The sequence below is a fragment of the Equus asinus genome, chromosome 10 (genome assembly GCF_041296235.1).
Source record: "Equus asinus isolate D_3611 breed Donkey chromosome 10, EquAss-T2T_v2, whole genome shotgun sequence".
NCBI classification, from domain to species: Eukaryota; Metazoa; Chordata; class Mammalia; order Perissodactyla; family Equidae; genus Equus; species Equus asinus.
The window spans coordinates 108609338-108624569 of record NC_091799.1 but is presented as its reverse complement, the minus strand read 5'-3'; the positions used below and the strand labels follow the sequence as shown (position 1 = coordinate 108624569).

The following is a 15232-nucleotide window of genomic DNA, read 5'->3' as shown; positions in this document are numbered from 1 at the left end:
CTAGCCTCTTACGGGAAGTTGGCCCCTTGGAAGGCTCCCGGGGGAGCCCCTCTACCGAGGCAGCAGAACTGGGCGCTATCAGCACTTCCCAACCTTTGCCCCTCTTCCTCAGCACTTCCTGGCGATGCCTCAGCTCCAAACGCCCATGGATTGTTTTACAGCCGGTGGCTAATCCTCGCAGAGACAGTTCCTGAAAGGGAGACTTTACTCCTTCAGTGTGGAGCCCTCCCTAGAGTCTCTTGGGGAGCCCTTGGTTCCAGGTGTTGGATGATGGATTCTTGGGTGCTGACTCCAGGCCCTCTGACTCCATCTGTCCTGCCAGGACTGGGGTCCCCTAGGGCCCAGGGACCCTCTACCCCGGGGAGGACTGGGGTCCACCGGGGACTCTTGCTCTCCTTGCCCTTCTAGGTCATCCTTGTCCTCCAGGTCCTCTCGTGTGTTCCTTTAAGGGGAGTAAGGAAATTGGATGGGAGCAGGGAGGAGAGCACGGTGGAGGGTGCCCAGGAGCCCACAGGAAAGAGCAGGGCAGGGACAGGGCGCAGCGCCAGGGGCTCCCAGTGCTAGGACCAAAGCACATGAAATGAAAACCACCAGCTTCTGGTTTCAACCCCAGGAGGTAAATACCATCTCTCGGCGTCCCCCGCAGCCTGGGAACGGGGCTTAGGGCAGACGCCCAGCACCTGGTGACAGCTGTACGGATTAGGCAGAGGTCTAGACAGAAGTCACAGAGCCAGCATCCTGAGTAAGACCACAGACGGCGTGCCCCAAGGGGGCGGCTGGACTGTGATCGTGCTGACCGGATGAGAAGCCCCAGGGAGGGTTCTCAGGAAGTGAGGAGAATTGCGGTCCAGCCCTGGCGGTGGGAGTATGGACTGGCGGGCAGCTGTCAACATGGGGGAGCAACGGGGGTGATCTCAAGGCCACGCTGCCCCCCAGAGCGCGCTTGGGAAAGAGGCAGTGCAAGTCTCCGGAAGGTGGCGCAGCAGCCTTGGCCGCTCCTCAAGGGGCTCCTGCTGGTTATGAAAGACTCCTCCCCAGGGGTCTCTTCCACCAAGACCAAGGGCCAAGCACACCCAGGGGGAGCCTTGAAAAGCCCCAGGGCCATGGGGGAAGGCCCGAGGGTCCAGGGGACACAGCTGCCCGGCAAGTGGCAACGCTGAGGGGACGAGACACCACGGTGCCACCACCCCCAGCCTCACCCCTCCAATGCAGGAGGGCCCACTGGATGCTGGGGTTTGGGGAGGCCCCTTGTTCCTTGCGGGTGGGGTGCAAGTGGGGGCTGCCCTGTCCTGAGAGAGGGGGCGGCAAAGATGGCAGACACTCTCAGGCCTCCTGCTGTCCCCCAGCCACTGCGGCTCAACATGAAATCACCGCTTCCCAGCGTGAGGTCACAGTGGGGCCCCCCCACCCCTCAGCGCCAAGAGCTCTCCTTCCAGAGCACATCCCCCGGCTGGGGGTCTCACCAGGTCCCATCAGACGCCTCGGATGGCACCAGTCCATTCTGTCCAGGGGTCCACGTGTGGCTAAGGCCTCCTCACCGGCAGTCTCGACCCCTCATCACTGCTCCCGCTCCCCTTGGTGGCCTCCTCACTGAAGCGACTCGGTGCCCACCTCTCACTCTGGGACGCACGGGTACATCAGTGGGACACCTGAGCCTCACCTGACCCATGAAGTGTCTCCCCAACCAGTGCTTGTGGACAAAGGCACCCAATTGGCCTAGAACTCTCCCCTCCCAGCATTCCCTCTGGTGCTCTGTCCATTCTCTGCCCCACGGCCCGACAACAGTCTGAGGACCTAGATTTGACCAAGTCCCACCCTCCTTGTCACCTCAGCAGAGGTCAAAGTCCTCCAAGGTCTGCAGCTGGGCTGGGCTGGCCTCCCCTTGGCCTCCCCATGGCCTCCACTCTGGCCTCCCCTCCGGCCTCCAGCACTCCCGTCTCCCTTTTCCTCCAGGAGCGCCTTTCCTGGTCACCCTGCCACCCCCAGGGTTCTGTGTCCAGAAGAGCCTGAATCCCCACCCCAACGTGGGCCCTCCACCCAAGCTGCCCACAGCCTCGCAATCTCTATGTGGCTGATGTGGGCCCACTGAGCCATGCACTGGCCAGCCTTCGGCCCCCAGGGGAGGCCTGAGGAGAGAGAACACGATGAGGGTGAGAAAGGCCAGCCTCGTCCTAGGCCTAAAGTGACCCTGGCATGGGCAGCTGCAGGCGCAGGACCCCAGTGGAGCACGTGTCCCAGGGTCCCAGGCTGGCCTAGAGGCAGGACACCCCACCCAGGGCAGACACCATCCCACTGCAGGAGGGTCCCCAACCTTAGGCCCTGCAGGCTCCACCTGGCCCGTGCTGTGGACGGGCTCCCGGGCCTCAGTGGTCCCTTCCTCCACGTGTGAATTTCCTAAAGATGCACTAACAGTCAGGGGACCCCTGGCACACAGAGGCCCACATGCATACAAAAGGGGAGCTCGCAGCAAGTCTTTGCTGAGCCCACCACACTCTTCCTCACCTGTGCAAAGGGGCTGCTTCTAGCAGCAGCCTCCAGCGGCGGCATCTGGCTCCTGCGCCTGCTGGCCAGTGGCCGTGACTCTGCCCACTGGCCTTGCTCTGTCCCAAGCAGCCCGAGTTGAGAAGCAGCCTCAAAACATAGGGACGAATTGTTGCCCTGGTCTCAGGGCCCCTGCGTCTTGTTTCCACAACCAAGTTACAAGCGGCAGGAAGAGATCTGACCTCTTCAGCACAAGGTGAGTGTGCAAATTAAACACTTCCACCCCCATGTAAGACACTCAACAAACGTTGGAAATGACAGAAATCCAGCTCTTCCACTCCTCTAATTCAAGATGAAGACGTCTGGACCGTTCCCGACGGATCCAAACGACGGACAAGCTCAGCAGCGCAAGCCCTGGACCCCGCACTCAGGGAGGAGGTCTTTCCTCATCTGCACGCACGCTGGACGCCCTGCCCACACGGCCCCCAGGCCCGGCCGGGATGCGGTGAGGCCGGGGCATAAGTATTCTGGGAGGGCTCACCACAGGGGGCGCCAGGGTTGGCTGCGCATGGAGGGCATCCAGGGCCCAGGTCTGTAGGTCCGGACCTGCTGTAAGTCCAGAGTTCTCGGGAAATGGGAGAGGAGGGAGGGAGCCACATGGCAGAGGGCAGGCAGGGAGGCAGGCCAGGCAGCCGGGGACCACTGGGGTTCGCCCGGCAGAGTCCAGGTCAGATCTCTGCTTTCCACTGGATGGTGGATCTGGGGGGCCCTGAGCTGCGGAGGGGCTGGAGCACAGTGGGGTCTGATCTGGAGAGCATCTGGACCACTGGGATGAGTGCTGGTCTGATGTGGCTCATGGTTTGCGGGCTGAGTGGCCAGGCGGGTTGGCTGAGCTTCAGTTTTGAGCCCTAGAGGGCCAAAGCTCGGCGGGTGGGGGGCAGGGGTCTGTCTGCAGGGCAGGGAGGAAGTCTGTGCAGACGTCTGGTGGGCAGCCACACTTTTGGGGAACCCCTGGCTGGAGGTGGGGACCCCGGGAATGAGGCAGGTACCTGGAGGAGCTGGGTGTGGCACCCCGCAGGGAGAGCAGGTCAGGAGAGGCCTAGAGCTCAGGCCAAGGAGTGGGGCCCCAAGATGGGTGGAGAAGTGGCAGCCGAGGGGCTACGGGGACAGGGACAGGGGTGGGGGGTCTCCAGAGGGAGGGGCAAAGAGGTGGGTCATGCGAGGCCCATGCTGAGCCACCAGGAGGGCTTTGGGGACCTGGGCAGGATCAGCACAGTGGATTCCGGGGGACAGGAGGGAGGGGGGTGAGCCACAGGGAGGGGCAAGGCTGGGAGGGCGCCGGGTGTGGGAAGAGTCTTGGCTTCCTTTTTGGGACGAGGAGACTGAGTCTTTCTGCAGTGCCACCTGCTCACGGGTGAGACTCCGATGCCCTCAGCATGGGAGCCTCCAAATGCAGAAGGACAGTGTGGACAGGGCTGGGACAAGGCCTGGCCAGGGCCAGAGAGCGTCCATGGGAAGCTCCATCAGCCCCAGGGGTCTCTCTCTGGGTCCCTCTTCATGTTGTCCTTCAAGCCCCCCTCCCCTAAAGCCTCTACCAACGCTCACCTCTTACCCCCTCACATGGAGCCAACAACCCCAGGATTACAATGATGTTCGTGGGTGGGGGGGAGCCTTTTTATATGGCAAGTGCCTGCCCATGAGACGGAGCTGGCTGAGCAGGCGGCCACTCCACCCTGGAGAAGGTCCCCTGGGGACAAGTCCGAGCGCATGGCTCTGCCCAGGTGAGTAGGAGATCTGGGGCCAGGCAAGTATGCGGGTCAATGCCTCCTCACACGGGGCTTCCTGGCCAGGGCCCTTGAGGCCGTTGCTGGACTTTCAGAAGCCAGGCTCCACATCTGTGCCCCAGGTCTGGACTAGGAGCAGCCCAGCTTGCACAGAAAGTATACATTCGCTTTACACAATAGGGGTGCTGCACGCCCCAGGCACAGACGCCTGGAGTGTCATGCATCCATCCTGCACGTCACCCCCCCATACAGTGGTTTCACAGAAGAGACAAGGTGACAGAAGAGGAGACCCCCACTGTACCCAGAAACAGGTCAGTTGTGAGGGGAACAGTGTGCACATCAGGTTGGGGCATTCCCAGAGCCCCAGGTGGAGGCCATACCTGCCCAGTAAATGACCCGTAGGACGTGGCCAGTGTCGGCAATTTCCTCCCCACAGCAGAGGCGTCTGGAGAGACACACCACACGAGACCCCAGGGGTGCTGGCACTTCACTCCTGACATCACAACCCCCTGCCCCGGAAAGCCCTGGGGGACATACTGAGCACAGAGACCAGGCAGGCAGGGCCAGGGAGCAGAACAGATGCCGAGGAGGAAGGAGGAGGCAGAGGGATCCAGAGAGCTTCTGAGAAACAGAAAGCAGAAACGAGAAGAACCCAGAGGGAGATCGACGGCACAGACAGGACATACCACAGGCAGTGCTGAAGGAATAAGGAGCCGTAACCAGCCGCTGCCAGGTACACCACGTACCCCCAACCCCAGGTCCAAAGTCCTCTAACCATCTTCCCCAAAGTCTGTTCCTCCCTGTCCTGCTAAGGACATCGGTGTCCCCAAGGCCCCGGAAGAGGCCCTCTCCTCTTTGCCTTGCCCGTCCCCATTCCAAAACCATCACTGCAGTCTCTGCCACCTGTGAATCCACAGCGGGGGAGGAGGCGTGGGGGGGGGCGTCCTCAGCCCCTCGCCATGGCCTCCCCCCCCACTCCACCTAGTAAGCTAGACATGCCATCACATCTCAGCCACCTCAAGTGAGACACTCTCTGGTGCTGACCAACACAGAGAAACTTTGGTCCTTGTAAGCTCTTGAGAAAGCTGACCTTCCCGTCACCTTGCCCGGGAGTCACCTGCAATTCCCACTTTGCTGGTTCACTGGAGCAAGGTAAGAGAAGAGAAATCTGACAGAGCAGGATTTTAAAAAGAAATGCTGTCAACGGCAAAATCACTCCTATAAATAGGATTTTACTGGGTTTAATCTTGAGTGGCACAGTTTTTCTTTCTGCACTGGGAACAAAATATCTCTCCAGTGCCTGACAGCAAGGACATCCCCTCTCTCGGTGCATTAAACGCCCCGATTCGCCCGACAGACACAAGACCCGGCTGCAGGTGCCACTGAGCGGGAGCAGCCCGCAGCGTCTGGAGCCCGGCTGGGGCAGAAGAGAGCGCGCAGCGCAGAGACGGGGAGCCCGGAGCGCGGGGACCAGGCGAGCCCGGAGGTGGGGCTCCGGAGGACGCGCGCGCTGGCCGGGCGGCAAGGATCCGGTAACCCTCCGCGCCCTGCACGGCCACTCCCGCCCAGCCAGGCTCGCGGCCCCCGAGCCTTGCTCTGCCTGACCAAGGGCCCGACTCCCCTTGGCTGGCCGCGGCGCTCCTCGGACCCGACCTCGGGGCAATTGAGGCCAGACGTGCCCCTTCCACGAGGAAGACCGCGGGCCAGCGCAGACCGGGAGGAAGGCGGACGCGGCGCCCAGCTCTGTCCCCCAGGGCGCAGGGGAGTCCCGCAGACTCCGCGGGCGGAGAGGGGCGGGCGGAGGGGAAGTCGAGGCGGGACTGGGACCCCGCGACCCGTCGAGTCCGGGGCCACTTACCGATCTTAGCCACGCTGGCCACGAGGATCCAGAGCGCGATGATGTACGGGTCCTGGACGTGGTGCCATTTGAAGGTGACCACCTGGAAGCCCTGGACTGTGCCGCCTTGCTCCTCGACGCCCCGTGCCCGCGGCACCACGCCCAGCGCCAGCAGCAGCGCCAGCAGCAGCCCCCAACCGGGGCCCCGGGCCCCTCGCCTCGACATCGCCTCCACCGCTCAGCGCCCGGTCCGGACGCTCATGTCGTGTGAGTCCTTCTGCGCTCGGCAGGACACGCTGCGCCGGGGCCACCTGACACGCCGGGCCGGCGGGACTCGCGTGGGCGGCGCTGAGCTGATGAGCCGAGCGCGCTCCGGGTGCGGGCTGCTGTCTTGGTCCCCGCCCGCCAGGGTGGCCTTTAATCCGGCGGCCCCGGGGCGGGGCTTTCCCGCCCCCGCCGCGCACACGCGAGCGCAGACACCATCGCACGCTCTTGGCACGCCCGCCCGGCCTGCGCACGCCCACCCCGGGCCTGACCCACACCCCTGACCTCACCTCCCACCCTTGCGCGCCGAGGCTTTTTATTCCCCTCCCCCACCGGCCGGCCTGCTCCCGCCAGCTCGCTCCTGGAGCCGGAGCTGCAGGGCGCGGGCCGGGAGGTCCGAGGCCGCGCGCCGATCGAAGAGCCTCGGGACGCGGGCACCGGCCGGAGTGACCGCCTTTCTTAGGAGCGGAGCGCAGCGCCGGGGCTGGGGGTGGTGGCGAGCCGGGCGTCCCTGCAGCTATGCTGCCTGGTGGTGGGCTCCTGGTGCCTCGGGCGCCCCTCGGTGGCATTCGCTCAGCTCTCGAGTTTCCTCGGGCATCTGTGGGCACACTGGCTTCCAGCTGCTCCTTATTCATAAGCGCAGGGCATAGGGCTGTGCAGACCCCATTAGGGGCCCGAGGGTCCAAAGGCGCCAGGCCACAAGCCCCCTGTTGTGTCTTCAACCCTGAACCTGCATTTCCTAACAGGATGGAACAACTTGTCAAAGAGCAGGGCCTGGATGGAGAAGAACCCAAGTCTTTCTGCCCTGGCCCACCCTGGTTCACCTCTGCTCTTTCTGTGAGGGACCCTCCACCCCTGCCCTCAGAGCCCAGCCTGCCTGCCCAGACCTCCAGTGTGAATGGGAATGCGCTTCCTCCCGGAAAGCTTGGCCTCAGATGGACGACCAGGTGGGGCCTCAGCCCTCATCCCCCTCCTGTGGGTGCTGCCCTCAAGGGATGGCTCACTGGGGCATCTCAGGCTCGAGAGGCACACATGCCCCTCGCTTCCTCCCCAGGCCCACTGTGCAGCCTCAGCCCAGCTGCTCGGTCTTCCAGCTGGCCCGCCCCAGACCTGGCAGGCAGCCTGACTTCTCCTTCAGCAACCCGCATCTCCCAGGGCACCTCTCTGCCCTACCTTCAAAATACAGACGGGACCCGCCACTGCGCCTCCAGGCACCGCCTGCCTGCTATAAAGGCCCCTGCTGCACCCCCTTAACCTGCCCTTCTGTTGGACCCTCCAGTTCGGAGCGAAGGTCCAAGTCTGCCCAGGATTCAGGCCCCTCCCTGACTTCCTCCGAGCCTCCCTTCTTGGGACTCCCCCCTCACGCCCGCTTGGCTCCCTAAAGTCTTTGCTCCAACGTCACCCTTTCCTTGTTGCATAGCTGATCTCTCAGCTCACGGTTGTGAAATCCGAGGTCCCCTCCCTCCGCTTGCCTTTCTCCACGCCTTCCGACATGCCAGCCCCTCGATTTTTCTGTTGATTGACTACCCTCTCCGTGAGAACGTCTGTTCCATGAGTGAGGGGCTCCGCAAAGCCCAGAAGACCCATGGCTGCATCCCCCGTTCCTGAAACAGTGCCTGGCACATGAGAGCACTGGTTGGATGGATGGACAGATGGATGGACAGATTGGTGGGTGGACAGATGCATGCCTCTTCTAACATCTGAGTGCATACTGGGGGCCCAGAGGCTCGCAGGACAGTGCTGAGCTGGACGACTTTCTTACATGGGTTCTCTCCGGTTTCCTGCTGGAGGGAGGCATCTGTCAGTGGTGTAGTCAGGGAGAGTGGGATCAAATCGTGCTCAGCCGGGTCACCTGGCTGGGTGGCTGAGTGCTGAATGGCGCATGAGGTTGGGGGACCATTTGAGAAGATGCTGTAGAGGGCTTCAGTCCTCACCAGGTACCCTGAGGACTTTCCGGCTGAAAGGGCCTCTGTGGTGGCCCAGGGATCCTGGGTAGACTGAAGAGGGCCGGCCTCGAGGGTTGTTGTGAGCTTGGTGGGGAGACCAAGCCGAGCACAGTTCTGGCACATGGTGCCTGGCAGTGGGCGTATGTGACTGGCTGCTGTGGTGGGCCATGGAGTCCCTCTCAGCTCAACCGTGTCTGTGTTTCTATGCCCAGCTCCATTCTCAGCCTCCTGTCCCAGAGACAGAGCCAGCCGGACAAGATTGGGGTCATCTCCAGCCCAGACACACTTCCCTGTTCTTTTCTCGTGGTTCTTGGGTGAAGCCTTGAGGAAGAGCATCCCCTTTGGAGACGGCGCCCTTGCATTCCACAGGAAGGGCAAATTCCTACCAGAACAGCGTGTCCGGCGATGCCCACGACCCTCCGTTCACCCCACCCTCAGGGGTTCTCAGGAAGAGCGTGTCCCTGGAGCTCACGGCATTTCTCCTGGGAGGGGCTGCTTCTGAGACCCAGGAAGCAGTTCAAAGGGCAGAAGAGCAGAGCACTATCATGTGGACTCGCGGCTTCGGAATGAGTGCTGGTGCTGGTCATTGGCCATCAGGCGGTGTACTGCAGACAGAGGTGGCCACAGGAGGCCCAAGGACAGGGAGAGGTGGAGGAAGGCCCTGAAATTGCACAGGTGAGAGCGTGGTGTGACCGTGCAGAGACACACGCTTGGGGGAGAAGTGTGGGTATTTGGCAGATTTGTGGGTGTCCAATGGATGAATGGGGCCATGCTCCAGGTTGCTGGAGGCCCTTGGGGAGCTGTGCTGCTCAGGCCTGTGATGAGAATAGGTGGTGTAGAGGGCGCCAGCCTCCCTTACAAGCGGAAGTCAGACAACAGGGTGTGGGTGTGGGCCACCTCATTCCTCCTGAAACCCACGCCCAGCCACTGTCACCAGCCATTGATCCACTTCTCCATCAGTGCCCCCCATGTGGACTGGGCCACGGGGTGGGTGGGCAGCCCCCATGGCCTCTTCGCCTCTAACTGGGTTATGGTTTTAGGCAGAGCTACCTTCCACATCTGGCAGACTTCTGAATGGCGTCCCCGAGAGTTGTGCAATGCACAACCCGTACAGCCACGTGGCCAAATGTACCCATAGGCCTGGTTGTGTGTGTGGAGGGGGGATATCTTGGGAAGTGTCCTCAGGACCCTGCAGGTGTGTGATGTCTGATAACTGCCCACCAAGCAGGTGTGTCCCCTGTGGTCTGGCTCACGGGCGGGTCAGCCTGCAAGCACATATCGTCTTAGTCAGCTTGAGCTGCCAGAACAAAGTCCCACAGACTCGGGGTCTTAGACGATGAGCTCTACTTCCTCCCAGCTGTGGAGGCTGCCAGTCCAAGGTCAAGGGGCCGGCACGGTTGGCTCTGGAGAGAGCCTCCTCCCGACCGTGGCGGCCACTGTGTCCTCACATGGCCTTGCCTTGGAGGGCAGGCAGGCGGGAGGAGGGCTCTCTCTCCTCTTCTTATGAGGCTACCGGTCCTACAGGATCAGGGCCCACCCTTCTAACCTCGCGTAACCTTCATCACCTGCTAAAGGCCCATCTCCAAATACCATCCCAGTCAGGGTCGCGGCTTCAGCATGTGAATTTTGGGGGATACGGTTCAGTCCGCAGCGCCCATTGAAGGGCCATGACCATACAGTAGATCCACAAAGTTAGAATAATGCAAATAACTGGTCCAAAAAAACTGCAATCCAGCTAACCTGCCGGGAGCCTCTGAACTTCAAGATTAAGAAATAAAAGTGGAAAACATGACATCTAGTCCATCGTGGTAATTCGCGGGTGTGAATTTCGTTTGCATGGTTTGTGAAGAACCTCTTGTGAATAAAGAGACACCAGGTGTGGAGTCTGTTCCTGCTTTTGCTAACAATCCCAACAGATGCAGGCAAGTTTTTAATGAAACTTGAAGACGCTTTCGCCCGCACACATAGGCCTTCCTCTCCCCACAGGTTTATTTTTAACCCAAAGTGGCTGCACACCAGCTCTTCTTTTGAAGATTCGCTCTGAGCTGACATCTGTGCCAGTCTTCCTCTGTTTTGTATGTGGGATGCCGCCACAGCATGGCTGACCAGTGGTGTAGGTCCATACCCGGGATACGAACCCATGACCCGGACCGTGAAGCAGAGTGCTGAATGTAACCACTAAGCCATGGGGCCAGCCCCAGTCGAGTTTGTCTTAAAGAAGGAAGGACCTGCTTGTCATACTCCCGGCCAGTGACCGCAGACACTCCCTTCCTTGTGTGTTGGCTGAGCACCTGCTGTGTGCTGGGTGCTACCTGGACGTGAAGGCCTCTGGAGCTGACTGAGTCACCACCAGGGGACACCGACTGTTTCCTGCTTGATTGCTGGAACAAAATCGCATTTCTCACAAACTGTGAGTGTCACTCTTCTGGGGTCTGCCTCTCGGTGCCTCCTAACCTCAGGGGAGCCTGGAGCCTTTCCAGCCTGAAGCCAGCCTGCAGGAAACTGAGGTGGGCCTCTATCAAACTGCAGCTCCCGTGTTTCCACCTTGGCCCTCAGGTCCCCAGGACGTGCCGTCCACTCAGCAGATCCCAGTTTCAGGGCTGTGGACCCCATCCTGCAAAGCAGAGTCCCTGGCTGGGGATCAGAGCCACACCCCCAACATGGTCCACTGCCCGGGTGGCCGGGCTAGGGATTGGAGAGGGAGGGAGGAGGTTGCTTCAGACCACTGGGCAGTGGGTGGGGGGTCTTGGCAGGGGCAGGGGCAGGGGCAGTTCCGAGGGTCGTGGGCCAGGCGTGGTGAGGCGCCTGGGCTGGGCAAGGGCAGCAGAGGCCCCAAAAGAACCCATCAGATGGGGTCGCGTGGACCCCAGCCCTTCAGACCCGAGTGAGCAGAGTGAGAAGGACCCCCCCATTCAGGAACAAAGTGGGACCCCCCTCAGCACGAAGGCACCAGCCAAGCCCAGCAACCAGAAGAGAAGCTAACAGGCAGCCAGCTGAGCTTATCAGAAGAGAAGGAGGGTTTGCTGTCAGAACAATCATGTTCACAGATTCAAGGAGCACGTCAATGATGTGTCAACAGAGGCAGAAGGAGCCTTCGGTAAAATGAAAAATCCGCTCGTGACAAGGCGTACAAGAAGGAAACCCTCAGCAAATGTCGAATAGAGGCAGCTGTCATTGACCTCGAGAGTGGCGCCTGTGTGGCCCCGGTGAGGGCCCCTGAGGAGGTGCTGGCGGGGTCTCTGGGTGCTCCTGCCCTGCTGCTCTGCCAGCTCCAGCAGGAAGAGGACAGTGCGGGCCGGGGCGGGAAGAGCAGTTCTCAGCGGTGGGATGTCGCCGGCACGTAGTGCCCAGGACGTTGGCAGATTGTAAGACTTGACGAGAGTCGGTCAGCAAGGTCGCTGGGTCCAAAGTCAATATTCCCAGTCTGTTCCATTCCCCTACACTGCGACGAACTTCTCAGGAAATGAAAGTTAACTTAAAAATACTATTTACACAGCATCAAAATGACAAAATACCAAAAAAAAAACCTAACAAGACATGCAAGACACTTCTGGGAGGATTCTCCAGTGAAGCCATTTGGGCCTGGCCTTTCCTCAGTGGAAAGGTTTTAAATATGGATTTAATTTATTTAATAAATATATAACTATTCAGACTTTCTGTTTCTTTTTGTGTCCATTTGTGTATATTGTATTTTCAAGGAATTTGCCCATTTCTTCTAAAATTTCATGTGTATTGATGTAAAATTCATAATACCCTTCTAATTTCCTTTTTCTGTCTGCAGGGTCTGTGCTGGTCCCTTTTCGTCCCTCTTCTTGGTAAAGTTTGTTTTCTCCTTTTCCGTGCTGGTGATCGATGTTGCTAGAGGTTTAACCACTTTCTTACTCTTGTCACAGAACCTCACTGGTCTTGCTGAGTTTCTCTGTCGTATTTCTGTCTTCTGTTTTACAGACTTCTTTGTTCTTTCTTCCCTTTCTTCTTTGTTTCTATTTTCACGTTCTTTTTCTAGTTTCTTGACCTGGAAGCTGAAGTCACTGATTTTCAGTGTTTTTTTCAGTTTGTGACTTTTTCAATAGCTATAATGTCCCGTCCGGTGACTCCTTCTGTAAGTTTCAGCGCTTTAGATGTGCTGCGGTTTCCTTCTTCAGTTCAGCATCTTCCCATTTCTGTGGCGATCCCCCCGCTGATGCAGGTCATCAGCATGTGCAGCTGGGGTGGCACTTGCTTCGTTCCCCAATGCTTGGATACTTTTGCTACTATCTTCCTGTGACGGACACCTCGCGTAATTCCTCCGCAGCTGGAGAACACACACTGTATGGTCTCAGTCTGCTCACGTCTGTTAAAACTTGCCTTGTGATTTAGAATCTGGGCTGTTTTGGTAAATATTCCACATAAGATGAGTGTGTATTCTGCAGTTATTCATTTGGTCAAATTGGTTAATCATGTTCAAACCTTCTCTGTTCTTACTAATTTCAGTAACTGGGAGAGAGATGCTCAGATCTCCACCTGTGACGGGCCTGTGTCTGTCCCTTAGTTCTGCTGGCTTCTGCTCTCTGTGATTTAAGCTACATTCGTGGGATTGCTGTGTCTTCAGGCTGAATCGGCTCTTTATCATCATGGAGTGTCCCTCTGTGTCCCTCGTGAGACTTCTGGCCTGAGGTCTACTCTGATGCTCATATTCACTTAGAGGGCGTTTTTCGTGTCCTCGCCGGCTCTGATATGCTTGTCTTTGCGTGTCTCTTCGTAGCTGATAGCGCACGGCCGGCCAGTCCGTGGCATTCAGGATCCGCAGCTGGGCCTCTTGCTCTCCACGTGAGCGGCTGGTGTGTGTTCTCGTCCCCTACAACGACCCCGCCAGGGAGCAGCTGGGCTTTGCTCTGTCACCTGCTCAGATTCAGCTCAGAGAAGAGAAACTCTCTCTGCGCCAATGTCCTGGAGCATTTCTTCTGCCTCTGGCCTCATTGATTCCCCAGGTGACCCTTTGAGGTTCACTTCCCTTCAACAAAGCCCTGCTTGGACTGTTGGCTCTGCGTGCTGCACAGACACGCCCTCCGCTGCTCGCCGCTGCCTGGGAGCGGATCTTCCTCCTTAAATGTCAGAGAGCAGCAGAGCCGACCATCAGCCTGAAGATGCAGGGCAGAGTCTGGGAGCAGCGGCCACATTTGGGATCTCACCCGCGGTCCCGTGATCCAGATTTGCTCACTGCGTTCCAAGTCATGGTTCATGCAGAATTCAGCTGTCGCTGGTGTCCCTGGGGCTTCTGACACTCCAGTGCCCGTCCAGTTCCCTCGTCAGGGGCCCCTGGGGCTCTGGGGTGCGTCTCGGCTGACACAGCCGGGTAGGCTGGGCTGAGCCTTCAGATCTGCCTCATCTGTGGATTTGTCCATTTTCCAGGAGACTGACTCTTGGCCCCCCCAATCCAGTGCTTTCAGGCTCACTCTCTGGGAGGGCTCACTCACCCCTAAAGACAACACAGTGGCTCTTTCACCCAGACCCCAAGGCTGCCCACCTCAAGGTCCTTAGATGCCTAGAGACTTCTGGGGGTCTAGCGGAGCGGCTGGAGCGGAGACTCAGGAGCCCCCCACCCCACACTGTGCTCCCATCCCCCTTGGTCAGATGAGGATGATGAGTCCAGGGCAGAACGCTGGCCTGAGCTCAGAGGGGGCGTGTGGGGGGCCTGCAGTCTTACTCTTGCTGCTGCTGTCCACCCTGAATTCCTGCCTGTCTCTGCGGGAGGTGGGGGCTGGGCCCTGGCTGCTGTGGCGTCTGCCCTCCAAGGCCCCTTCCCTCTGCCTCCCTAGAGGGGAAGGAAGGACTTGACTAATCAGGCAGTTGTTTACTGGGCCCCAGCTCTCTCCTGAGTGTGGAGTCTTCCTCCCGAGGAGAGCATGGATGCTCCCCCTCCTCCCCTGTCCATGCTTCCACTTTAACCAGAAGGGCCTGGAAGCCCCCAGGTATTACGGATCAGAAGCCCGATACAGGACACAGAAACTCTGGAGCCTACTGGACCCAGACCCTGTGAGATCTTGTTTATATCAACGAGCCTCAGTTTCCCGGGAGCGGCCCTCACTGCGGTGCACAGTTGTGAATGGGACTCAGAGCTGCACCAGGAGGCCTGGTCTGCACCCCATGCTGTGCACCGTGGAGGGTCCCTGTCCCTGAAAAGAATCACCCAGGGCAAGTGTGCCAGCCTGTTCCCTGCTCCTGGGACCCTCCTCCCTCGCGATGGGGAGCACACACAGCCAGCATGTCAGGGTGAGAAGAAGCCGGCAGGGCCCGGGCCGAGGCTGCCAGAGGCGGGCCGGGTTCCCTTGGGCCTGGAAACTAGTGCCCTCCGGCCCCGCCAGGAGCCCCACCTCACCTGGCGATCAATAGTATCAAGCCGGGCCCAGAGCAAACATAGGGCCTGAAGGCGGTGATAATAGCTGGACAGGGATGAGCGAGGCAGCTGGGCTTTGTCTCAGGGCTGACGCCGTGTGTGCTGGAGGATTTGGGAGGCTCTGGAGCCCCTGGGCTGGCCGCCTGGGAAGCACAATGCACATTGTGCTCCTGTGATGAGCCCTATTCACGGGTGCAGACAGTTCTGTTAACGTATTCAGTCCTGATAGTGTTTCTTCTAAAAACAATCCAGGGAGATTTCTCCAAAGAATGGCAGTTCTGTGGATGGGAATAACTTTAGAAGTCCCACTAATGTGCTATGAAAATTGGCCATTCACGTTTTTACGCCTCTGTCCTTTCATTCGTGTTCTTAAGTGCAAGCTAAGGCTGCGGTCTGGTGGGTGGACTCCAGGTTTGTGGAGAGGTGGAGCCTCAGGTGAGCTCCAGGTGAGCACCCCCAAAGGTGCTGGGGAGACCGGGGGTCCCGGAGGTGGAAGTGCCGTTGTGGGAGACTCAGCCCTGCGGCAGGGCGGGGGTCTCAGCCC

General features: G+C 59.5%; 1 protein-coding gene and 1 long non-coding RNA gene across 4 annotated transcripts in view; one reads left to right on the top strand and one right to left on the bottom strand.

Annotated features, from left to right (window-relative positions):
• The window catches only part of SLC9A3 (solute carrier family 9 member A3), a 54262-nt gene extending 47934 nt beyond the window's left edge, over positions 1-6328 (bottom strand). For both annotated transcript variants that reach the window (XM_044779538.2, XM_044779539.2), the window contains exon 1: positions 6124-6328. In XM_044779538.2, the coding sequence (XP_044635473.1) occupies positions 6124-6328 (205 nt within the window). The remainder of the gene's footprint in view (positions 1-6123) is intronic.
• On the top strand, positions 6232-15031 carry LOC139046451 (uncharacterized). Of its 2 annotated transcripts, none has more exons than XR_011506549.1 (4): positions 6232-6369; positions 7113-7313; positions 8525-8987; positions 13057-15031. It is a non-coding gene; the product is annotated as an uncharacterized lncRNA (long non-coding RNA). The 2 variants fall into 2 exon arrangements; XR_011506550.1 differs by lacking the exon at positions 13057-15031 and adding an exon at positions 10299-11962.
• The last annotated feature ends 201 nt before the right edge of the window (positions 15032-15232 follow it).